We start from the raw sequence: 27,724 nt of genomic DNA on the forward strand, positions 1-27,724 counted from the left end.
AGAGGAAAGGTTAGATACCAAGGTGGACACTTTCACTAAAGAAATAAACGTTTGGTACTTCAGGGAACAGAAGCATGAGGGAAACAAAACAGAAAAATATGGACACTGCTGTAATAAAGAGGGGCAATGACAATGAATAGTAGTATAATTCTAATACATTATGAAAGAAAAGTTTTTAAGAGAAGTACACTTTGACATCAAAGAAAGATACTGGCATTCAGATGGGACAGTAGCCCTAGAAGAACGTACCGGTGGTGTGGTGTCGACGATCACCTCCACTTCTTCACCAACCTGATGACATTCACGAAGAACCATGCAGTGAGGTCATGCAACAGGAAGTCAAACCATACAATATAAGAAAGTCATGCAGAAACCATGCAACAATAGTAAGGTAGCAATGTGACTTGCTGAAAGCATAGGTTATTGAAACATTAAATTGGTTAACCAACTATTTTGGGGGTAAAGAAGTCATAAAAAAATGAGCTTAGTTTATGACAAGTTCAGTCATTAGAAATGGAAGTCTACCCATTAAGCGGAGTTTGACTACTGAATGATTTTGAATTAATAATAACTGAGAAAGGCTACATTTACAATTAAAAGAGACATTGAGTCATTAAGAGATGGTAGTTGTCTCTGAGAGAGAGTGTTTCAACATTCAGAAGATGCAGGCCTAGTTATAAGATACAGTTTCACATAATGTCAGTTTCATATAATGTAAAAAGCAAGTGGTCATTAAAAGGGAAAGTTTATCTATTATCAAGTTCAATAATCAAGAAAGACTAGTTTATTTCAAATAAAGAGGCTAATTCATCAGACAAGAATTACAAAGAAAATGTCAGTCTCTTGAAGTGGATGTGGTCCAGAAACCACATACAAAAAAAATGTAAGGATTGCAGACTTGTATACTCGGAAGCTGCAAGATATAAAACAATGAGACATATATATATATTTAGCATGTGGAGGAAAGCAGACTTCCCTTCCAACACCAACTTCGTCTTCAAGTCTTGGAGGATAAAAAGAAAAACTATCCTATTCCACCACCCCATTTATCTCATCTTGTAAATTGTATATCTCATTAACATAGTTTTCCATAATCATGGGTCTGATTTTAATACACATCTAACTGTCTATCCATCCCACTGTTTTCAGGGCAAAGGCACAGGATGACTGGACTAAACCTCTCTCACAACCCGACTGATAAGTCATCTAGGTTGGAGTGTTGATTCCCATTGTGAGATTAAAACAGAAGTTCAGCACATTCTTTGAATGTGAAGAGGGAGTGGCTCACTAAAATTTTGCCCTACCCTAATATGTGTCGCACCACAAGTCTTTTGTTTAAGGAGTGGTCATGTCTTCCGTTGTCACATCCTTACAGTGGGACACTGAAGGCTGTATAGTGGCACCAAAGTGTGGCCACTAAAGTGTGACAGAAAAAAGGAAGGTATGGCAACAAAATGGGAAAGCAATTGGAAGAAGTTTTTGATACTTGAGGAAGATAGCATGGAGGCAAGAGGAAAATGACACTAATGAGGAAAAGTAACACCTCAAGAGGGAAACCTGTAATGGAAGGGGTCAGCAACACGAAGTGTATAGTTCTGATGCCAAAAATCATTCAAGAGGATAAATTTTGACACCAAAGGGGAACACACAGGGGACTGGCACCCAAATGGGACAGTGGTGCCAGAAGAAGAACATACCAGTGGTGTGGTTTCGACGCTCACTTCCACTTCTTTGCCAACCTGATGACGTCATGTAGCACAATGCAGTGAAGTCATGCAACAGGAAAGACAAACCATGCAATATAAAAAGTCATGCAAAAACCATGCAACAATAGTTAAGCAGCATTGTGGCTTGTTGAATCATTAATAAGGTTAACTGAAAATGAGGGCAGTTCAGTCATTACCAAAGGCTAACTCACTCAATGAGAAGGTAGTTCAGTCATCATGAGAGGGTAGTTTAATCACAAAGGTTTGTTCAATTATCAAAGGAAGGATAACTAATCAAAGACAAAGGCTAATTCACCTATTAACATTGGCCAGTTTTGTTGTTAGGACATACTAAAAGATAGAGTTTAATTATCATTAGAGAGTTAAACAATTAAGAAAGACATTTACTTGACTGAGAGATTTACATGACTGAAAAACTCATGCACTCGTAAAGAAAGATGCTGAAAACATCAATTTATTAATGAAGATATGATCCTGAAAATGCAAGGAGGAACTATGACGATTGCAAACTTACACGCAGGAAAACTGAAGATGATACTATAAGCGGTTCGCATGGAGGACAAGAATTCCCTTACATCTTGCACCTGGCCCCTACATGCCATTTTGACTTTCCTACCTTTTGTACTGTGTATATAATTTTGTGATAAAATGTTTGATGACCACATTTCCTTAGTCTGAAGTAAAGGTAAGTGACCCATGCTATAAAATAGCCAAGCAGCAATCAGGTAATTCATGATGTGTCATCAATAGGAGAGGGTGACCATTTAGAGATTAGTCCCTAACAAACACTAATTATTTACCATGTTATACAACACATGCACATCATTGTTAAAATAAATTCAATAGGCAAATGGATTTTACTAAATTGAGTCTGGCCTCGTGTACACTTCCTGCACAATGTTCATGACAACTATCCTGACCTTTGTTACATAAACTGTGTTGTTAGCTAAGAGAAATTTTTGTGTCTGAGCCTGTGGGTAGCAGTAACATGTAGTATAGAAGATGCATGTCTATCATGCACCTCCATGGTCAGCATCAACTTGAGACACAGTGATGAATCTAAGTGGCAATTTTCTGGGTAATGTTAATAAAGTATATATAGACTTATTTCAATCTTGTGCCTCCCTGGTCAATGTAAACCAATCCTCATATAGGGTTTTCAGGAATGAATTCACACTGTTCCAGGGTGGGAAGGTACTATTCATGAACAGTAATGACCATGAGTTTACCAACCTATTTTTAGTTTAAATTTATAAAGACAGTATTTCATCAATGTATGCTGACCTGTTTAGCATGGTTCATACTATCACACCGCACCTGCTTTTTATTAGCATGGGTCACACTAACATACTGCACCTGCTTTTTATTAAAACAAACTACATAATTGTCACACATCAAGTTTACTCTTTCTTAAAATATGGTTCAGCATCTTCTTTCCGTCTTCCTGATTGCCAGTCAGCATTTATAACACAGGCAAAAATTTTAGTAAAGTGAGACAGTAGTAAGATATTGATTAATATTGTTAGGAAAAATTTGGCAATAAACTCATAATCACAAATACCAGAAAAGGGAAAGCCGAGTGGTCTAAAACTGGACCTACATTGACATTACATTAGGTGGAGCCAAACGAATACTTGTATTGTGTTTTGTTTTGTCACAGGGTTCCAGGGTGGGACTGTACCCTTCATTAATTCTCAAAGGGGATTAGATGCTACCCAGAATTCTTAAAGAGAAGTGGGATCTAGGGTTAAGAATTGGATTTACATATTTACAAAGAAGAACTGGGACCAGTATATGACTCTGTGACCTTATGTAAAGTTTGGCAGAGGAATGAGACCTCCACAGCTTTATGGAGGAACAACTGAAACTACATACTTTTGAGGAAGGTCTGGGAACTACACAATGTTCTCAAAAGAGGGAATGCATCCCTACGATTTCCCAGGGAAAAGGAACCTCTTATAAGGTTTCAGGGAAGAAGTGGTCCCACATGAAGTTGTGGGGAAGAATGGTTCCAACATACAGTTCTGGAGGAATGAGCCCATGAATAGTGACAGAAGACTGGAACCCACCTTAGGATTCTGGGTGATAAGTGTAGCCTGCAGGAAGGCATTCGTAGGGCTCTGTGCCCTGATGATGTCGCCAAGCCATTGAGTCAATTCCAGATAGCGTGCCTCTAAGGCAAGGCTCACCACATCCCCATCCATAGGAGGCTGAAACTCAAGGGTAATGACACCTGTGGGTGGAATGGTGTGAACCTCCTCTGTGTACCCATCCGGGTCCCTGTAGAAGGTGTGGCGCACTGTAACCTCTCCTGATGTCACTGGGGTGTCATCCTGGTATGATACTTTCAGCTGTGGAAAAAAGTGGCGATCATTTTGTATATCCAAGCATGGATTATTTTTGCAACTGCACAATAACTTTGCTCTAGACTGTCTATTACCAACTAATACTATCTACTTTGTCTTCAGAAGTAACCAGTTTAACAATTCATATATCCTTAAATCTTTCTGACATGGACAGAGTTCAATGATATGTAATACCTTTAGGGTATATTACAATATTAAGTACCATTCAGCAACTTCACTTGAGCACAAACACCTCCCATCAATATCATGCAATGTATGGTCAGCGCCTACAGCCTTCCTAAAACTCACCCAAGTACTGTACTTACGAAAGCAGTGTACGTGAGCCCTGGCTTGAAGCTATCTGATGTACGGATTAGGCTGAGGGTGTATGGGTAACGGTAGACAGTGACATGTGATGTAGCATTCTGCACCCTCCCAGTCAACTCCTCCTGCACATATGCTGTCACTTCTAACTCCCGTGCATAGTCTCCTCTCAACCTGCAGGGAAAGAGTGGTCAAAGGACAACAGTTCTGAGAACAAGATGTGGCATGATGCTTAAAGAGGAGCCAAAATGGTTGCTACCTAAAGGAAGGATCAACAGGAAGGCCAATTTCTCAGAGGAGATGAAATGACAAATTGTATTGCATTTTATTGTTCTCCTAAGCTGACCTAATATAACTTTAACTTCTTTCCAGGTCATCTAGTGAACAGCAACAGGGAGCAGAATAAGACTGAAGTTCATACTTGGGATTTTAGAGACCAAAGCTCACCTGGCATCGCTCAGAAGATCGATGACAATATCAGTTTTGCCCTTCATCTGCTTCACTACCCTTATGGGGTCATCGTATGGTGCCTGCAGGTACCCATACTTATAGGTTGGTGTCACCTGCAGTGTTACCTCGCCCTTCACCGGACGCCCATATGTGTACCTGCCCAGATTAGGTCGCAACAAGTCAATCTAGGTCAAGTACAAACATTCAGCGAACATCTGAATATATTAAGAAACATCTGAAAATATCTTCAGGTTGTTATTATTGAAGGCTGTATGTGGCAATTCGTGAACTGTGGTACAATTCGTCCTAAGATGAAAATGCTTTCAAGAAAAAGTTTTATAGTTATTAAATCCTACCAAACAGATTACCATTTACTACCTTACATATATTATTCAAAACATCAGTAAAGATGTAACCACTTGGTCTGCATTTACAGTTCTAATAAATAAAGATATCTCATTCCAACTGCCAACTCTTAAGTGGTTCATGTGCAATATTTTGCTGTTCAAAATGAATTCAGCTAAGTGAGGGCCATTAATCTAAAAATGACCACTATGTAACTAAAGACTCCAAATTTTATTAGGAATGTTTTGTTTTAAGAGGAATTAAACACAGTGAGAGTGAGGGCCCAAAGACTAAATCCCATGAAGACCTACTTAGCAGTGACAGTAGCAACCATCTCCTTCTGGTCGAAGGTGGCATAATCTGGCAGTGAGACTGTCACCTCAAACTTGGGGAGGACATAGTAGGCGATTTCTACAGAGCGGGAAGTCCTCTGGCCTAAGACATCCACAGTAATGTTCCAACGGCCCAGTACTGGCTCCTCTGCCAGCTGCAGCTCTCCTGACCACACACCCTTGTTTGTGAACACCCGACGCCACTGTTTAACCCGGTGACCAGCGCCATCCTGGGGGCAAATTAAGGGTTGTGTTAAGCATCACAGCTATGGTTATCATTCTGGTTGCTGTAATAACAATATAATTATGAAATCACCACAGCTGTGACATAACACAATAAAGCAACAACCACAGCCAGAAGTACAGTGTCGAACATGTTAATTATCACAAACACATTAACATCTATGAGTTTAACAATATCCCCAATCACAATCATTAACACAGTCACAACCATAAATACAACCACACTAAAAATGCTTTCAATGACCATCAAGCACCTTGGCATACAACCAAAAATGTATATACAATGACAGCCAAACCCAAAAACATATACAAAACCACAATCATACTTGTTCAACCATTACAATTGCAAGCAACCCACAAATCACAACTCACAAAAACCCAAGCTTGTCTGTCTAGTTTAGAATTCCTTCCTCACATTAAAACCCTACAATGTCGATGTACTGTACCTACTGTATCTACTTGCCATGTACCCTTAACCCAGAAATACTTTACGAGAAAATGAGAGATTTTCAAGCCATACGGAGGCATAAAGTTCCGAAGAATGAAAAACTGGAACCACGGCTCCCAAATTGGTATAGTCAACTTCATTGTTTGCTGTGACCGTTCCAACTTTACTTTCTCCAAAGGGTTCCTTCCCATCACCTCAGTCAGCTTTCCCTTCCTCGGCATTTCAAACATTTTCACCGCTGTCATTCCCATGGGGGAAATCTAGGTCACTGGGCCATGTTTTCAGTCAGTCATAATACACAGTGTTACTCTAACATCTTTGTTACAGGTTTATCATGAATCCTGCTTTATTCATTCACTGGTTAACCATTTCTTTGAGGTCACAACAAGAAATTAAGCAAGAATCTTGTAAAAAAAAATGTTATAAAGTACTTTAATATTAAGTGTAGTGAATGAATGGAAATATACAGTGATAATACAGTAAATACTAACAGCATACAGAATACAGAAATTTACAAATAAGTACGAGCAAACATATACACAAAGTTTATGAAGTTGTCTGATAGCAGAGAATGTTTAGATGGGGCCCCATGAGTGTAAAACTCCCTACCTGCACAGTACAAACAAGTAGGTACATACATACAGACATAATAACAAAAGACATGGTAGACATGTGCAAGGTTAAGACTGGGCAAAATGAATGCAGAACTCTCTCCCCCTAACAACAGTAATCACACACGCACCGTGATGAAGACATCGATAGCTCCAGTGACAGATGGCTTGAGATGTGGGTTGACAACCACTACACGGAACCGGAGGAGGTCCCCAGGCTTGTAGATGGTCTTATCTGTCTGGATGAAGACTGAGTAGGACTTATGCAGGTATTCGAGAGCTGTGGTGTTGCTGAAGGTCAGTCCACCAGAACCACTGACTGTCAAGTTGTACTGGCCAGGACCCACGTCACCGATCTGTCAAGGCAAGAAGGTTTTTAAGTTGGTTATTTATATGGTCTTTTAACCTATCAAGTGCTAGGGTCATTAGGGCCGTCAATGTTAGCTTGTAAGCACCAAGTGAAAGATCTGGAACATGCTCCTTCAGATGTTGTTCTACATAATTCTAAAATCATAAACACACACACACACACAGAGGAGCAAGAACTCCTAACTTCCCTCATATTACATGTGACTGCAAAAATTATTCACACACCCTCAGGGCCCCTATTATGGGGTTCCTGAAACTTCCAGGCTGTACTCCAATCAGGAGCAAGGATACAATGGACCTCTTTGGGGTGACAAGTTCTCTAACGAGATTGTACTCCTTTCTGTTCTGTCCACCGACGATACTTCCAGTGATGTTTATGTTGTTGAGTAAATATTGGCCTAATGGGTAAATCTTAAATTTAAAGATGGTATTCAACAGCATCAATATTCTGTAATAACAGCCTTGGAATCAGACGCAATGTTCAAACATACAGAAGAATATTCACATCCAATGAATTGGAAGAGACAAAATCTTTTTATCTTTGTGTGTCACTTACTGAAAGGCTTCTTTTTGAATCCCTTCTTATTAAGTTTAACAGCACTATTCAACATGACTGAAGGAACATATACATTAGACAGTATCTGAATGGAGCCAGGTATGAGGCAGATCTGGACACTAGAGAAAGCTGTATTAGGATAACAGTTGTGTTGTGGACTGGTGGTCTCACCTGGAAATTGAGGACCTGGGTAGAATCTGGCAGCAGCTCTGCCAGCTGTCGGTTGAGTATGACCGCACCAGCATCTTGCTGACCTCCTACCTCCACGTTGACCTGCACGGGTTCAGTTGTGCCGTGAGTTGACACCACAACATGGTACTCCCTGTTTGGCCGTAGGACTCGCGCTGCAACCACACTGTACCTCCTGCCAACACGAACAACTGGGTGAACTGTATGTCAAAGACAGGACACTGATCAGGGTCAACATAGCTCATGTTAGGTCAGGGAAAGTTAAGATAATACATAATGACAGTTTACAAATGGAAGAAAAAGATGTCAGTCTAGGACCACAAGTAGTCAAAACACATGGCGCTCAACAATCACAAATATCTGCTTTTTCTTGGCATATTGGCATTGCTCTATTCAAGCCAAACCAGGTCAAGGAAACCGAACCAAACTAGGTCAAAGAAACCAAGCCAAACAAAAAAACAAAGCCAAACCAGGTCGAATATTAAAACCTTGATATAATATTACACAAGTCAAATAAGGGCATGTCATAATATCAATACCAATCATGAATAATAATGATAACTAATAATTTTCATTTATATTCAAAGTCAAGAGAATGTATTTCCCTATACCCCAGACACCTGACCAGACCCACTGAACTTTCCTGAACTTCGACCTTATCTCCCACCTCCTCCTGGCCCCAGTCAGAGGAGGTCAGCTCCATGACTCCTCCTCCTGGCCATTCTGCCTCACAGGTTGAGAGTTGTCATAAAGTCTCTGGAAAAAAAAAAAAAAAAAAAAAAAGACTACAATAAAACAAAGATGTTAATCTGTCTCACAACACATTTTCTCTAAGAGGGGTGGTTCTGGCAGCAGCTTATAATCAAAGCACAGAGGAAGACATGACAATCACTCAACCCGTGGGATGATTTTCTTGTGATGGAATAATACCGATAGCATTACCAATTGACCCAGCACCATGTCTGGTGTGATTCCTAGTGCCAGGGCAGGGAGTTATATGACCAACAAATACCATGTTACTCAATGAAATTCAATTTTCAGCTGATTGGAGGAATACATAAAAAGTTTTTATGGTGGTTTTATATATATATAAAAGTGTGTGTGTGTGTATGTTGATATATACATGTATATGTATGTACATGTTCGTGTATGGGCACTTATATATATATATATATATATATATATATATATATATATATATATATATATATATATATATATATATATATGTGTGTGTGTGGTGTGTGTGTGTGTGTGTGTGTGTGTGTGTATAAGTGGATGGGCCATTCTTCGTCTGTTTCCTGGCGCTACCTCGCTGACGTGGGAAACAGCGATTAAGTTTAAAAAGAATAATAGTAATATATAAATATATATATAATATATAATATATATATATATATATAATATATATATATATATAATACATACATAATATATTCAAACCTACGTATAAACATGCAGACACAAGTGACACCATCTTAAATATATAATTATCTGATAATAGGAAACAACAAAAAGGAACCAGCAAAGAACTGGGGCTTACCACACACACACACACACACCTACATGGTTGACTTTGGTCTACCTGGGGTATGATGATGAAACACCTTTAATGACCAACTTAAGGCAGACTTAACACTATCATGCACCAGTGAGGGCATGATGAGAAAGACCGGGTTTTTTGTGCCCCACAAATGCTGTCGCAAATCCAGGTGGATTTGAGCATGACGGTACGCCCTGTTGAGCACGACCCTGGAATTAGAAGAGGCAGGTGTGGAGTGTCCTCAGCCCACGACACAGGATGAGTCAGGATGGGGTGGGATACGGAGGGAGGGTGGCTCCACCAAACCCACCACGACAAGGTTAAAGCCCGGGCGGGGGGGGTGTCGGCAGCACCCCATGGTGGAGGCGGCCTATAGACCCCCCCAAAAAAAAAACAGACGCCCAATGGTCCAAAATGATTCGTTTCCAGGCCCGTCTCGTGGGTTGACATGACCAGAAATGTTACAAAGCTTAACATCAACCAAATCTGCAGATTACCTGAACTACTTCCGATCCCCTTTAAGATATCCCCCCCCCCCTCCGGATCATGTAACCCAAAACCCAACCCGACCCAAGACACGTCAGACCCCCACACCCCACCCCACCTCATATTATACATCCCGACTTTGGCCATGAGTGTATTGTGAGGAGGAAGAGGAGGGAGGTGGGAGGGGGCTGAAGTGAGGGCCATCCACCCATATCGTCTTTCATGCAGTCCTCACAAAAACTCACACGAGAGAGAGGAGAGAGAGAGAGAGAGAGAGAGAGAGAGAGAGAGAGAGAGAGAGAGGCCATTTTCTCTGCCTGGCTGGCGTCCCACAGGGCAATACCTGGGTTCCTTCCCAGAACCCGTCTCCACACCTTCCCAGCCAGGTAACCCCCCCCCCCCCCAAGCCCCGCGGTACAACACCGTGGTACACCAGACGTACCTACTCCTACCTGTACCACGGTGTACCTCGCCCCTGTACCGTTGTTCAAGAGGGCTTGTGGTGGCCACTGTGGGTTCCACTGTGTACCGGGAGAGAGAGAGAGAGAGAGAGAGAGAGAGAGCCACTGGTGGGGGGGCCCCATCTCTTGTGTATGTCCACACACACACACACACACTCGTATAGCAGTGCAGGATGTCATGTACGCACCTGTCTGTACACCTGGGGCTCACACTACTGCCACAGGGCCAAGTTTCAGGCTACATAGAAAGTTCCAAGCATTTCCGCTTCCCCGAACTCCATCCTACACACACACACACACGCACACGCACGCACACACACACACACACTTTTCAAGTGTGTGGGCCACCAGAGTGTAAAGGGCCACTGACACGTGCACTCATGGCTTTTAAGTCCAGCATTTAGAGCACAACCCATTTGTTTATATGGACACTCACGACCTCATTTCTGGCCCCATTGTCTCACTCATGAGGAGGCCGAGTGTGTGTGTGTGTGTGTGTGTGTGTGTGTGTGTGTGTGTGTGTGTGTGTGTGATCGGTAATTGCTTCTCCCACCCGCATACGTCATAACCGGACTGACCATATATATATATATATATATATATATATATATATATATATATATATATATATATATATAATATATATATATTTCTTACACCATCACATATCCTAATATTCTTGACGTGTTGCCAAAGGTTGGCTCACTATCCCAATGAAGGTGACCCATGAGGAGTTATGTCTCTCTCTCTCTCTCTCTCTCTCTCTCTCTCTCTCTCTCTCTCTCTCTCTCTCTCTCTCTCTCTCACACACGGTTAAGACCCCTTGAGCACGACGGTACGACCCTTGAGCACGACGGTGGACGACCACTGAGCACGACGGTACGACCCGTGAGCACGACGGTACGACCCGTGAGCACGACGGTACGACCCTTGAGCATGACAGTGGACGACCCTTGAGCACGACGGTACGACCCTCGAGCACGACCTTAAGTGGGTCTGGGACCGACCAGCAAAAGTACCTAACAGTCGTGTTTAAGGGTCGTTCAAGCCGTGCTCTGTGGTCGTACGAGACGACGGGGGCCCCAGCGGATCCTGCTGCTGCCGCTCTGAGGGTCGTACCGTCGTGCTCAAGGGTCGTGTGTGTGTGTGTGTGTGTGTTGGCGGGAGCACAGGCCCCCATAATTGGGTCTGAGCTCAAAGAGTCGGCGACCGAAGCCTCGAGAGAGAAGAACCGGCTCTCTCTCTCTCTCTCTCTCTCTCTCTCTCTTTTTTTTGCTTCGAACGCGTCGGGTTTCAAAGAAAATGGGGGAAGGGGTTGAGGTCTGCCCAAGAAGTCTCAAACCCTTTCTGTACGACGGGCGGCACACACGACGACCTCCCCCGCTCCCCCTTCCCTGATTGGAGCAGGGCAAGTACGACCTATTGGCCCCGGCATCGTACATGAGGGTCGTGCTCGAAGGTCGTACACCGTCGTGCTCAAGGGGTCGTAAACCGTCGTGTTCAAGGGGTTGTACACCGTCGTGCTCAAGAGTCGTACACCGTCGTGTTCAAGGGTCGTAAACCGTCGTGCTCAAGGGGTCGTAAACCGTCGTGTTCAAGGGGTCGTACACCGTCGTGCTCAAGAGTCGTACACCGTCGTGTTCAAGAGGTCGTAAACCGTCGTGCTCAAGGGGTCGTAAACCGTCGTGTTCAAGGGGTCGTAAACCGTCGTGCTCAAGGGGTCGTAAACCGTCGTGTTCAAGGGGTTGTACACCGTCGTGTTCAAGAGTCGTACACCGTCGTGTTCAAGAGTCGTACACCGTCGTGCTCAAGGGGTCGTACACCGTCGTGCTCAAGGGGTCGTATACCGTCGTGCTCAAGGGGTCGTACACCGTCGTGCTCAGAGGGTCGTACACCGTCGTGCTCAAGGGGTCGTACACCGTCGTGCTCAAGGGGTCGTACAACGTCGTGCTCAATGGGGTCGTACCGTGGTGAAGTATAACACATCAAGCGTGGATTACCCATAACAAAATAACACCCCCCCCATTTGTTCTTCAACAGCACATAACACCTGCCCCACATAGCCACACACACACACACACACAATCCAAATACAACACGATGCAAAATGGAAAATACAGTCGATACAGCTGGGCGAGACGAGAGCACAGGGAAAGCAGCAGAACCCCCCCCCCCCCCCCCCAGGTGCAAACACATGATGACAAAAGGGCCTATATCAATACATCCGGGAGAGAGAGAGAGAGAGAGAGAGAGAGAGAGAGAGAGAGAGAGAGAGAGAGAGAGAGAGAGAGAGCAGCTTTTACAGTGTGTGTGTGTGTGTGTGTGTGTGTGTGTGTGTTAGTTTACAGGTCAGGCGCACGCACGCACGCGCACCCACACACACACACATCCAGGATGGCATGTATATCGGGAATGTATATACAGGACGTGTGAGGGGGCCAGTACTTCAGTGGCTGTCAAGTGCCACTCCTTTGGCGCCCGGGGATCTTTTCTCTTCTGCCTATAGCGACGCGCAGGCCTGCTCAACATCACAAGGAAGTCCCCCCCCCCCCCCGACCCGCAAGGTTGACCTGTGGGGGTGACCCGTGAGGGAGAGGTCAGGTCACGGCCTGGGGTGACCTGTGTCATTATCCAACGTCGCCATGACCCCCCCTCACGCCCAGGTGGCCAAGGCTGGCGTACCACATTCTGGGGAACAGGTTCGAATCCTGGCGACGGAAGTCGGCCCACAGTCAATCCAGCTGTTCATCCACCCCCCTAAGGTGGTTGGTCGATAAAATGGGTACCTGGCTCAGGCTAGGGTGTGTGTGTGTTGTATATATGTATACATATATATATATATATATATATATATATATTATATATATATATATATATATATAAGAGAGAGAGAGAGAGAGAGAGAGAGAGAGAGAGAGAGAGAGAGAGAGAGAGAGAGCCTGGAAGCCGATAGATTTTAATCTTCACACAAAGGCCATCTAATCAAAAGTCTATCAGGCGAAGACAAAGATACCAAGTAAATATGGAAGTAAACATAACATGTGCACATAACCCAAAAGACACATATATGATCTTGTGGTACACAGACACACACATGCCCTGCCACATATATATACATACATATGCACTCAAGGACATACACACACACATGCCCTGCCACATATATACATACATATGCACTCAAGGACACACACATGCCCTGCCACATATATACATACATATGCACTCAAGGACACACACACACACACACACACACACACATGCCCTGCCACATATATACATACATACATATACACTCAAGGACACACACACACACATGCCCTGCCACATACATACATACATACATACATATACACTCAAGGACATACACACACACACACAGACACACAATGGAGGGCGGGCAGGTGTGTGGTGTGGGCGGGCGTGACGAAGGCGCTGCACTTCCGCCCACTCACGCCCACGCCCAACCACACCCCACCCCTTACCCCCCCTCACACCCCCACCCCACTCCTCAATTCACCCACTCCCTTAACCCTACACTGAGTCACCCCCTCCCTTAACCCTACACTGAGTCACCCCCTCCCCCATACACTGAGTCACCCCCTCCCCCACACACTGAGTCACCCCCTCCCCCATACACTGTCACCCCCTCCCCCATACACTGAGTCACCCCTTCCCCCATACACTGAGTCATCCCCTCCCCCATACACTGAGTCACCCCCTCCCCCATACACTGAGTCACCCCCTCCCCCATACACTGATCACCCCCTCCCCCATACACTGAGTCACCCCCCCCCATACACTGAGTCACCCCCTCCCCCATACACTGAGTCACCCCCTCCCCCATACACTGAGTCACCCCTCCCCATACACTGAGTCACCCCACCCCCATACACTGAGTCACCCCCTCCCCCATACACTGAGTCACCCCCTCCCCCATACACTGAGTCACCCCCTCCCCCATACACTGAGTTCCCCAACACGCCCCCCCCCCATACACTGAGTCACCCCCTCCCCCATACACTGAGTCACCCCCTCCCCCATACACTGAGTCACCCCCTCCCCCATACACTGAGTCACCCCCTCCCCCATACACTGAGTCACCCCCTCCCCCATACACTGAGTCACCCCATCCCCCATACACTGAGTCACCCCCTCCCCCATACACTGAGTCATCCCCTCCCCCATACACTGAGTCACCCCCTCCCCCATAATCTGAGTCACCCCTCCCCCATACACTGAGTCACCCCCTCCCCCATACACTGAGTCACCCCCCTCCCCCACACACTGAGTCACCCCTCCCTCATACACTAAGTCACCCCCTCCCCCATACACTGAGTCACCCCTCCCCCATACACTGAGTCACCCCCTCCCCCATAATCTGAGTCACCCCTCCCCCATACACTGAGTCACCCCCTCCCCATACACTGAGTACACCCCATCCCCCATACACTGAGTCACCCCCTCCCCCATACACTGAGTCACCCCTCCCCCATAATCTGAGTCACACCCCCTCCCCCATACACTGAGTCACCCCCTCCCCCATACACTGAGTCACCCCCTCCCCCACACACTGAGTCACCCCTCCCCCATACATTGAGTCATCCCCTCCCCCATACACTGAGTCATCCCCTCCATAACTGAGTACACTGAGTCAACCCCTCCCCCATACACTGAGTCACCCCCTCCCCCATACACTGAGTCACCCCCTCCCCATACACTGAGTCACCCCGTCCCCCACACACAGAGTCACCCCCTCCCCCACACACTGAGTCACCCCCTCCCCCACACCTGAGTCACCCCCTCCTCACTCTTAAATTCCATCCCCCCACCCCACAACAACCCCACCCAGTACACCAGACAGATTGTGGAGGGGGTGTCTAAGATGACGTCATGGTTCGACAGCAGGGGTTCGAAGGGGTTTAACCTGAGCGGGGGAGGGGGAGTGGCGAGGGGCAGTAGGTGGGGTTTAAGTGGGGCAGTGTCCCGGGTAAGGGGCGTCCACTGTGTGGGGGGGGGGGGGGCAAGTGGCCGAATCACTGCCCACACACACACACACACACACACACACACGACTTTCACCACTGCTGCCCACAAGTACACGTACCTACACCTGTGGGGGGGAAGGGGGGGGGTCAGCAGTACCATGACTGCGCCAATCTCTCTCTCTCTCACTCTCTCTCTCTCTCTCTCTCTCTCCAAAGAGGGGTAGCAGGAAGTAGAAAGCCACCGAATTTTTTGGGGGGATGTGGTGTGGGAGCGTTACATTGCGACCCACCTGGGTATGGAAGGGGAAGGGGGAAGGGGAAGGGGAAGGGAGGGGGAAGGGAGGGGGGAAGGGGAAGGGGAAGGGGAGGGGGAAGGGAAGGGGAGGGGAAGGGGAAGGGGGAAAAGGGTTTTGCTTTAACCGACGTGTGCACGCACACACGCGCGCAAACACACAATGGGCCAGTACTTCAGTGGCTGTCCAGTGTCACTCCAGCGACCCAGGTTTAGCTCTTTACGTACATGTGTGGATATATGTATATGGTCGGTGTATGTATATGTATGTATACGTTGAGATGTATCGGTATGTATATGTGCGTGTGTGGATGGGTATGTGTATATACATGTGTATGTGGGTGGGTTGGGCCATTCTTTCGTCGGTTTCCTTGCGCTACCTCGCTAACGCGGGAAAAAGCGACAAAGCATGCCAATATAATATATATATATATATATATATATATATATATATATATATATATATATACTATCTGAGCACGACGGTACGACCCGTGAGCACGACGGTACGACCCGTGAGCACGACGGTACGACCCTTGAGCATGACAGTGGACGACCCTTGAGCACGACGGTACGACCCTCGAGCACGACCTTAAGTGGGTCTGGGACCGACCAGCAAAAGTACCTAACAGTCGTGTTTAAGGGTCGTTCAAGCCGTGCTCTGTGGTCGTACGAGACGACGGGGGCCCCAGCGGATCCTGCTGCTGCCGCTCTGAGGGTCGTACCGTCGTGCTCAAGGGTCGTGTGTGTGTGTGTGTGGTGTGTGTTGGCGGGAGCACAGGCCCCCATAATTGGGTCTGAGCTCAAAGAGTCGGCGACCGAAGCCTCGAGAGAGAAGAACCGGCTCTCTCTCTCTCTCTCTCTCTCTCTCTCTCTTTTTTTTGCTTCGAACGCGTCGGGTTTCAAAGAAAATGGGGGAAGGGGTTGAGGTCTGCCCAAGAAGTCTCAAACCCTTTCTGTACGACGGGCGGCACACACGACGACCTCCCCCGCTCCCCCTTCCCTGATTGGAGCAGGGCAAGTACGACCTATTGGCCCCGGCATCGTACATGAGGGTCGTGCTCGAAGGTCGTACACCGTCGTGCTCAAGGGGTCGTAAACCGTCGTGTTCAAGGGGTTGTACACCGTCGTGCTCAAGAGTCGTACACCGTCGTGTTCAAGGGGTCGTAAACCGTCGTGCTCAAGGGGTCGTAAACCGTCGTGTTCAAGGGGTCGTACACCGTCGTGCTCAAGAGTCGTACACCGTCGTGTTCAAGAGGTCGTAAACCGTCGTGCTCAAGGGGTCGTAAACCGTCGTGTTCAAGGGGTCGTAAACCGTCGTGCTCAAGGGGTCGTAAACCGTCGTGTTCAAGGGGTTGTACACCGTCGTGTTCAAGAGTCGTACACCGTCGTGTTCAAGAGTCGTACACCGTCGTGCTCAAGGGGTCGTACACCGTCGTGCTCAAGGGGTCGTATACCGTCGTGCTCAAGGGGTCGTACACCGTCGTGCTCAAGGGGTCGTACACCGTCGTGCTCAAGGGGTCGTACACCGTCGTGCTCAAGGGGTCGTACAACGTCGTGCTCAATGGGGTCGTACCGTGGTGAAGTATAACACATCAAGCGTGGATTACCCATAACAAAATAACACCCCCCCCATTTGTTCTTCAACAGCACATAACACCTGCCCCACATAGCCACACACACACACACACACAATCCAAATACAACACGATGCAAAATGGAAAATACAGTCGATACAGCTGGGCGAGACGAGAGCACAGGGAAAGCAGCAGAACCCCCCCCCCCCCAGGTGCAAACACATGATGACAAAAGGGCCTATATCAATACATCCGGGAGAGAGAGAGAGAGAGAGAGAGAGAGAGAGAGAGAGAGAGAGAGGAGAGAGAGAGAGAGAGAGAGAGAGAGAGCAGCTTTTACAGTGATGTTGTGTTGTGTGTGTGTGTGTGTGTGTGTGTGTGTGTGTGTTAGTTTACAGGTCAGGCGCACGCACGCACGCGCACCCACACACACACACATCCAGGATGGCATGTATATCGGGAATGTATATACAGGACGTGTGAGGGGGCCAGTACTTCAGTGGCTGTCAAGTGCCACTCCTTTGGCGCCCGGGTATCTTTTCTCTTCTGCCTATAGCGACGCGCAGGCCTGCTCAACATCACAAGGAAGTCCCCCCCCCCCCCCCCCGACCCGCAAGGTTGACCTGTGGGGGTGACCCGTGAGGGAGAGGTCAGGTCACGGCCTGGGGTGACCTGTGTCATTATCCAACGTCGCCATGACCCCCCCTCACGCCCAGGGTGGCCAAGGCTGGCGTACCACATTCTGGGGGAACAGGTTCGAATCCTGGCGACGGAAGTCGGCCCACAGTCAATCCAGCTGTTCATCCACCCCCCTAAGGTGGTTGGTCGATAAAATGGGTACCTGGCTCAGGCTAGGGTGTGTGTGTGTGTATATATGTATACATATATATATATATATATATTTATATATATATATATATATATATATATATAATATGAGAGAGAGAGAGAGAGAGAGAGAGAGAGAGAGAGAGAGAGAGAGAGAGAAGAGAGAGAGCCTGGAAGCCGATAGATTTTAATCTTCACACAAAGGCCATCTAATCAAAAGTCTATCAGGCGAAGACAAAGATACCAAGTAAATATGGAAGTAAACATAACACGTGCACATAACCCAAAAGACACATATATGATCTTGTGGTACACAGACACACACATGCCCTGCCACATATATATACATACATATGCACTCAAGGACATACACACACACATGCCCTGCCACATATATACATACATATGCACTCAAGGACACACACATGCCCTGCCACATATATACATACATATGCACTCAAGGACACACACACACACACACACACACACCACATGCCCTGCCACATATATACATACATACATATACACTCAAGGACACACACACACACATGCCCTGCCACATACATACATACATACATACATATACACTCAAGGACATACACACACACACACAGACACACAATGGAGGGCGGGCAGGTGTGTGGTGTGGGCGGGCGTGACGAAGGCGCTGCACTTCCGCCCACTCACGCCCACGCCCAACCACACCCCACCCCTTACCCCCCCTCACACCCCCACCCCACTCCTCAATTCACCCACTCCCTTAACCCTACACTGAGTCACCCCCTCCCTTAACCCTACACTGAGTCACCCCCTCCCCCATACACTGAGTCACCCCCCATCCCCCACACAACTGATCACCCCCTCCCCCATACACTGTCACCCCCCTCCCCCATACACTGAGTCCACCCCCTCCCCCATACACTGAGTCATCCCCTCCCCCATACACTGAGTCACCCCTCCCCCATACACTGAGTCACCCCTCCCCCATACACTGTCACCCCCTCCCCCATACACTGAGTCACCCCCTCCCCCATACACTGAGTCCACCCCTCCCCCATACACTGAGTCTCCCCAAATTACCCCTCCCCCATACACTGAGTCACCCCTCCTCCCCCATACACTGAGTCACCCCCTCCCCCATACACTGAGTCACCCCTCCCCCATACACTGAGTCACCCCCTCCCCCATACACTGAGTCACCCCCTCCCTCACATCTCCCCCATACACTGAGTCACCCCCACACTGTCACCCCCTCCCCCATACACTGAGTCACCCCCTCCCCCATACACTGAGTCACCCCCTCCCCCATACACTGAGTCACCCCCTCCCCCATACACTGAGTCAACCCCTCCCCCATACACTGAGTCACCCCATCCCCCATACACTGAGTCACCCCCTCCCCCATACACTGAGTCACCCCCTCCCCCATACACTGAGTCACCCCCTCCCCCATACTCTGAGTCACCCCTCCCCCATACACTGAGTCACCCCCTCCCCCATACACTGAGTCACCCCTCCCCCACACTGAGTCACCCCTCCCTCATACACTAAGTCACCCCCTCCCCCATACACTGAGTCACCCCTCCCCCATACACTGAGTCACCCCTCCCCATAATCTGAGTCACCCCTCCCCCATACACTGAGTCACCCCCTCCCCATACACTGAGTCACCCCATCCCCCATACACTGAGTCACCCCCTCCCCCATACACTGAGTCACCCCTCCCCCATAACTGAGTCACCCCCTCCCCCATACACTGAGTCACCCCCTCCCCCATACACTGAGTCACCCCCTCCCCCAACACTGAGTCACCCCCTCCCCCATACATTGAGTCATCCCCTCCCCCAACACTGAGTCATCCCCTCCCCCATACACTGAGTACACTGAGTCAACCCTCCCCCATACACTGAGTCACCCCTCCCCCATACACTGAGTCACCCCCTCCCCATACACTGAGTCACCCCCTCCCCATACACTGAGTCACCCCCTCCCCCACACACAGTCACCCCCTCCCCCACACCTGAGTCACCCCCTCCTCACTCTTAAATTCCATCCCCCCACCCCACAACAACCCCACCCAGTACACCAGACAGATTGTGGAGGGGGTGTCTAAGATGACGTCATGGGTTCGACAGCAGGGGTTCGAAGGGGTTTAACCTGAGCGGGGGAGGGGGAGTGGCGAGGGGCAGTGGTGGGGGTTTAAGTGGGGCAGTGTCCCGGGTAAGGGGCGTCCACGTGTGTGTGGGGGGGGGGGGCAAGTGGCCGAATCACTGCCCACACACACACACACACACACACGACTTTCACCACTGCTGCCCACAAGTACACGTACCTACACCTGTGGGGGGGAAGGGGGGGGTCAGCAGTACCATGACTGCGCCAATCTCTCTCTCTCTCACTCTCTCTCTCTCTCTCTCTCTCTCCAAAGAGGGGTAGCAGGAAGTAGAAAGCCACCGAATTTTTTGGGGGGATGTGGTGTGGGAGCGTTACATTGCGACCCACCTGGGTATGGGAAGGGGAAGGGGGAAGGGGGAAGGGGGAGGGGGAAGGGGAGGGGGGAAGGGGAAGGGGGGAAGGGAAGGGGAGGGGAAGGGGAAGGGGGAAAAGGGTTTTGCTTTAACCGACGTGTGCACGCACACACGCGCGCAAACACACAATGGGCCAGTACTTCAGTGGCTGTCCAGTGTCACTCCAGCGACCCAGGTTTAGCTCTTTACGTACATGTGTGGATATATGTATATGGTCGGTGTATGTATATGTATGTATACGTTGAGATGTATCGGTATGTATATGTGCGTGTGTGGATGGGTATGTGTATATACATGTATATGTGGGTGGGTTGGGCCATTCTTTCGTCGGTTTCCTTGCGCTACCTCGCTAACGCGGGAAAAAGCGACAAAGCATGCCAATATATATATATATATATATATATATATATATATATATATATATATATATATATATCTCATATTCCTATGAGTCCACGGGGGAAATGAAATACGATGTCACAAGCGCCCTTTCGTGTAATAATCACATCAGGGGATATATACATACATACATATATATATATATATATATATATATATATATATATATATTATATATATATATATATATATACACACACACCTAATATTTTGTACCCTGTGTGCTCCCACGAGTAAGAGGTGGTGTGGGTCAATTACATAACATTATATACATTTATATAAATCACCCTTATCGTGTTCACCCTCCCACATCACACACCACAACCTTGTGTGTGTGTGTATGAGAGAGAGGCGTAAAACCCGACAACCCAGGGGGGGGGGGACTCATTATTACACCCCCTGTGTAACGATGAGACAGCCAGTTTGACCCATAAAGGACACATGTGGATTATCAAGGGACTAATTCATCTCCCCACACCCTCTATCCTCTAACCTCCCCGACCCGCTTCTGAAGGACGGATTGGGGAGACAAGACTTAATAGCACCCCTGGGGGTTGGGTGGGGTGGAGAGGGTGATCAGGTCTTACTTATAAAGACACTTATCTCCCCCCCCACTTACTCCTCCCCCCATTACTTAAAGACACTAATCTCCCCACTTCACTCCTCCTCCCCCAAGCCTTTCTCATCTCTCCCCTCATATAACGCGATGGCGGGAAGCTAAGCCAAGCCAATCACGCTAACGGCTCAATCACCCAATTACCTAACCCCCCCCCCTACACACACATGAGCAAGCACACGACCTTCGCCCCACGTTTATCCCCCCTCCCCCCCTATCTCCCAGCTGTGGCCTCCCATGCGCGCGCGCGTGCGTATATGTAGACAAAGAAACGCATTTTTTCGGCGCGCGTTTAATGCATATACAAAGACAATGTATATATATATATATATATATATATATATATATATATATATATATATATATATATATACATATACACACACACGTTGTCATTATCCTTAATCGCTGTTTCCCGCGTTAGCGAGGTAGCGCAAGGAAACAGACGAAAGAATGGCCCAACCCACCCACATACACATGTATATACATACACATCCACACACAGCACATATACATACCAATACATCTCAACGTATAGATACATATACATACACAGATGTATACATGTATACACATGTACATATTCAAACTTGCTGCCTTCATCCATTCCGTCGCCACCCCGCCACACATGAAATGGTTGTATGTTGTGATGACGTCACATGACTATGTTGTGATGACGTCACATGACTGGTTGTATGTTGTGATGACGTCACCTGATTGCTCAAAGGGTCGTACCGTCGTGCATCAAGGGGGTCGTACCGTCGTGCATCAAGGGGCCGTACCGTTGTGCATCAAAGGGTCGTACCGTCGTGCATCAAGGGGTCGTACCGTCGTGCATCAAGGGGTCGTACCGTCGTACATCAAGGGGTCGTACCGCCGTACATCAAGGGGTCGTACCGTCGTGCATCAAAGGGTTGTACCGCCGTACATCAAGGGGTCGTACCGTCGTGCGTCAGAGTCGTACCGCCGTACATCAAAGGGGTCGTACCGTCGTACATCAAGGGGTCGTACCGCCGTACATCAAGGGGTCGTACCGTCGTGCACCACATCCACCACCGAACGGGTGTGGGAGTGTTCGGTTACCAACCCGGAAAATCCGGATATGAGGCGGTTCCCACCACCATCATATCCGGACACCCCCCCCCCAACACCTCCCCCAATATCGACAACACATCTAAGACTTGAGGCCCCCTCCCCCCCCAACGGAAATATTAATCCCCCACCATCAATATTAATCCCCCCTAAAAATATTAATCCCCACTAAAATACTAATCCCACTAAAAATATTAATCCCACTAAAAATATTAAGCCCCACCACAAGTATTAATCCCCACTAAATATGTTAATCCCCCACCATGAATATTAATCCCCCCTAAAATAATCCACACTAAAAATATTAATCCCCACTAAAAATATTAATCCCCCACCATAAATATCGATCCAAGAACATTAATCCTACACCAAAAGTATTAATCCCAAAAATAATCCCCCGCCATAAATATTAATCCCCCACAAAAAATATTAATTCCCACGCAAAAATATTAATCCCACACAAAAATATTAATCCCACACAAAAATATTAATCCCGCACAAAAAATATTAATCTCCACACAAAAATATTAATCCCCACGAAAAATAATCCCACAAACATATTAATCCCGCAAACATATTAATCCCAAACATATTAATCCCACAAAATATTAATCCCACAAACATATTAATCCCAAACATATTAATCCCACAAACATATTAATCCCGCAAACATATTAATCCCAAACATATTAATCCCACAAACATATTAATCCCCACGAAAACTATTAATCCCCAAAATATTAATCGGGCCAGAATCACTGTAAACCAAGTTAGCCGAAAAATAATTTCATTCATTAATCTTTTTTTTTTGGTCGCTCGCGAATATAGGAAGTGTGTCAACCCACATCCCATCATCTGTCAACAACCCATTACGAACACAAGGCCATTCATGTCGTAACCCATCAATAATAAAACAGCCTCTAACGTCATTAATGATCGTCTGGTAATTTACCATCGTTGACACATAATTGGCGCCTCTCTCTCTCTCTCTCTCTCTCTCTCTCACACACACACACACACACACTAACTACCGGACATAATTGGCGTCTCTCTCTCTCTCACACACACACTAACTACCGGACATAATTGGCGTCTCTCTCTCTCTCTCTCCACACACTAACTACCGGACATAATTGGCGTCTCTCTCTCTCTCTCTCCACCTACTACCACTAATTCTCTCTCTCTCTCTCTCTCTCTCTCTCTCTCTCACACACACACACACTAACTACCGGACATAATTGGCGTCTCTCTCTCTCCTCTAACTGCCGGATTGATCGAATGGTTCCTCAGCGACCAACCCCACACTCGACTCTCCTCGTAACGAGCGTTACCAGCCGGGGATCAGACGACCAAGGACCTCCAGGTGACCATTCCAAAGTGTGGCGGGGTGGCGACGGGAATGGATGAAGGCAGCGAGTATGAATACGTACATGTGTATATCTATGTAAAAGTTTGTGTATGTATACGTTGAAATTTATAGGTATGTATATGTGCGTGTGTGGACGTGTATGTATATACATGTGTATGAGGGTGGGTTGGTGCCATTCTTTCGTCTGAGAAGGCGACTAAAAGGGGAGGGAGCGGGTGGCTGGAAATCCTCCCCTCTCATTTTTTTTTTTCAATTTTCCAAAAGATGGAACAGAGAAGGGGGCCAGGTGAGGATATTCCCTCAAAGGCCCAGTCCTCTGTTCTTAACGCTACCTCGCTAATGCGGGAAATGGCGAATAGTATGAAAGAAAAGATATATATGTGTGTGTGTGTGTGTGTGTATGTGTGTGTATTGGTAAATACTAAGATGTGGCGTACACCTATGTTCAGGGTATGTGGGGGGGAGGGGTGTGGGGGGGTGGGGGTGAGGAAGGAAGGAGGGGGGGGGGGGGGTTGTGAGTCATTTTCATGACAGGATGAACACATAGTTATCCCCCTCCCCCCCCGCCCAGGGGGGGTTAGTGGGTAGTATTTCCGGGTTCTACAAACGTGCGTACGTACGTACGTACGTGTATGTGTGTGTGTGTGTCCACCATATATGGTGAGCCAGACTTCTCTTGCTCAGAAACCTTGAAACCCCCCTAGTCTTGCTCAGGGTAGACCCCCCCTAGTCTTGCTCAGGGTAGACCCCCCCTAGTCTTGCTCAGGGTAGACCCCCCCTAGTCTTGCTCAGGGTAGACCCCCCCTAGTCTTGCTCAGGGTAGACCCCCCTAGTCTTGCTCAGGGTAGACCCCCCCTAGTCTTGCTCAGGGTAGACCCCCCTAGTCTTGCTCAGGGTAGACCCCCCCTAGTCTTGCTCAGGGTAGACCCCCTAGTCTTCCTCAGGGTAGACCCCCCTAGTCTTGCTCAGGGTAGACCCCCCTAGTCTTGCTCAGGGTAGACCCCCTAGTCTTGCTCAGGGTAGACCCCCCTAGTCTTGCTCAGGGTAGACCCCCCCTAGTCTTGCTCAGGGTAGACCCCCCCTAGTCTTGCTCAGGGTAGACCCCCCTAGTCTTGCTCAGGGTAGACCCCCCCTAGTCTTGCTCAGGGTAGACCCCCCTAGTCTTGCTCAGGGTAGACCCCCTAGTCTTGCTCAGGGTAGACCCCCCTAGTCTTGCTCAGGGTAGACCCCCCTAGTCTTGCTCAGGGTAGACCCCCCCTAGTCTTGCTCAGGGTAGACCCCCCTAGTCTTGCTCAGGGTAGACCCCCCCTAGTCTTGCTCAGGGTAGACCCCCGTCTTGCTCAGTCCCATTGCTCAGGGTAGACCCCCCTAGTCTTGCTCAGGGTAGACCCCCCTAGTCTTGCTCAGGGTAGACCCCCTAGTCTTGCTCAGGGTAGACCCCCCCTAGTCTTGCTCAGGGTAGACCCCCCTAGTCTTACTCAGGGTAGAGCCCCCTAGTCTTGCTCAGGGTAGACCCCCCCTAGTCTTGCTCAGGGTAGACCCCCCCTAGTCTTGCTCAGGGTAGACCCCCCCTAGTCTTGCTCAGGGTAGACCCCCCTAGTCTTGCTCAGGGTAGACCCCCCTAGTCTTGCTCAGGGTAGACCCCCCTAGTCTTACTCAGGGTAGAACCCCCTAGTCTTGCTCAGGGTAGACCCCCCCTAGTCTTGCTCAGGGTAGACCCCCCCTAGTCTTGCCGTTACAGAAGGCGAGATCAAACTCCTTGTGTCCGCCCGCACGAAAACCTGTTTGGCGCGCAATGGCGGACGACTCTAGTCCACACCTTACCTGGTACATGGCCTTGGATTCTTCGCCCACGCCTCCAGCTGCGCCAGTGGAGGTGGAGAGAGAGAGAGAGAGAGAGAGAGAGAGAGAGAGAGAGAGAGAGAGAGAGAGAGAGAGAGAGAGAGAGAGAGATCTACGTTGACTTCATCGCTATGTTTCCACACAGGGAAGACGAAGGCGTCGACGAAGTCCCTGGCGCAGGTGGGGTGGAAAACGCAGAAGGGGGCGCACACTATAACATGCCAGAGAGACCCACGTCTTCATACGACCAGGTAAGGAAGGGCAACTGTGTGTGTGTGTGTGTGTGTTGCCTCGCGAGATTTAAACTTACCCAGTTATATTCTTCATCAAAGTTAGGTTTCCCCTCCATATGGCCAAAGTCCTTCACTCAAGATACAGAATGTATAACTTGAGTGAACACATATACACAAGACGATTTCAACACCATTTATATAATATATATATATATTATATATATATATATATATATATTTACCAAATGGCTTTCTAGCTACGTCTCTTCGTTGTACATCAACTGACTGTTATATTTCTCTCTTGTGTCTCCCCTGATGATGTGATTATTACACGAAAGTGCACTTGGCAACTTATCGTGTTTCATTTTCCCCATGGACTCATAGGACTATATATATATATATATATATATATATATATATATATATATATATATATATATATATCCTTTTCTTCCCACGGAGAAATGAAACACGATAAGTTGCCAAGTGCACTTTCGTGTCATGATCACATCATCAGGGGAGACACAAGAAAGAAACATAACAGTCAGTTGATAAGACACAGTGAGAGCGATGGCCGTGTTTCTTGAGTTATCCTCATCCCCTGACGAAGGTGTTTGAAAAAGGCTTTCACGGTTACTGGATGCAATGATCATACTGGTCCAATCATTAGCGTTAAAAAATAGACACCTATTGAACATTACTCGTCCCGTCGCTGTATATGCAACGAGAGGGACTTTAACAAAATAAACAAATGAAGGAAGCCGTTAGTTGAAGGTTAGCGTCTGTGTCTGCGCCTACCACTGCTTCCCACAATCATCAGTTCAACACAATATGTTATTTTTCCCCCCCGCCACCACCACATGTCATTACAATAACCCTAACTACTTAACCAAATTACTACAAGTGTTATTATCATAACCTGTTTAGCACACAGGCTGTGTCTACAATGAAGTAGTTAGTGAAGACTGTTAAGCTGCCTCGACTACACAAGAATAAGTAAACAGGGAAATGATCATGGAAATGATCTATAACCCATATATCGTTTTCTATGGGTTTAACTACCCCACACCACTGAGCCACAACTCATTATCATAAAACCACATACCTTATACATCCAAGAAATATCACAACACCTTATTGTTCATAACAAGATATGAATGACCATGTAATACAGTTTATATAATGAGCCAAATAAGTCAGTGGGAATCGAATCTGTCCACTGGATTGGTTCTAACTCTGCAGCCTTACCTGAGTGTCGAAAGCGGTCAGACTTATGAACTGGTCCAAGCTAACTTCCAAACTTGACCCCCTTCTTGCCCTACGCCGCAAAATGTTGGTTCACTTTCCCTCTTCTGGAGGTATTTCTTTGGCTTTTAGCTCCCGAGAGCTGGCTGCCTGTGTACCCCCCACCACCAACACTAGCTAGACCACGCAACACTCGGCCACCTGCTGCGTTACATGATTATAGTGTGGCCATCGGCCAACGCAAGGGTGGGCCGTTTTGATACCTGCTTCTTTCCCTACACGTCCA

General features: G+C 47.5%; 1 protein-coding gene across 9 annotated transcripts in view; it reads right to left on the minus strand.

The window, feature by feature from the left end:
* The window catches only part of LOC139762910 (CD109 antigen-like), a 77,847-nt gene that overhangs the window by 38,981 nt on the left and 11,142 nt on the right, over positions 1 to 27,724 (minus strand). For 4 of the 9 annotated variants that reach the window (XM_071688157.1, XM_071688160.1, XM_071688155.1 and 1 more), the window contains exons 3-8: positions 7,922 to 8,114; positions 6,957 to 7,181; positions 5,503 to 5,753; positions 4,844 to 5,002; positions 4,399 to 4,570; positions 3,797 to 4,078 (exon numbers count right to left, since the gene is read on the minus strand). In XM_071688157.1, the coding sequence (XP_071544258.1) occupies positions 3,797 to 4,078; positions 4,399 to 4,570; positions 4,844 to 5,002; positions 5,503 to 5,753; positions 6,957 to 7,181; positions 7,922 to 8,114 (1,282 nt within the window). Of the gene's footprint in view, positions 1 to 249; positions 292 to 1,697; positions 1,740 to 3,796; positions 4,079 to 4,398; positions 4,571 to 4,843; positions 5,003 to 5,502; positions 5,754 to 6,956; positions 7,182 to 7,921; positions 8,115 to 27,724 lie in introns of all 9 variants that reach the window. The other 5 variants (XM_071688152.1, XM_071688159.1, XM_071688153.1 and 2 more) reach the window with 2 other exon arrangements.

This window comes from Panulirus ornatus, chromosome 45 (assembly GCF_036320965.1).
Source record: "Panulirus ornatus isolate Po-2019 chromosome 45, ASM3632096v1, whole genome shotgun sequence".
In the NCBI taxonomy this organism is placed as follows: Eukaryota; Metazoa; Arthropoda; class Malacostraca; order Decapoda; family Palinuridae; genus Panulirus; species Panulirus ornatus.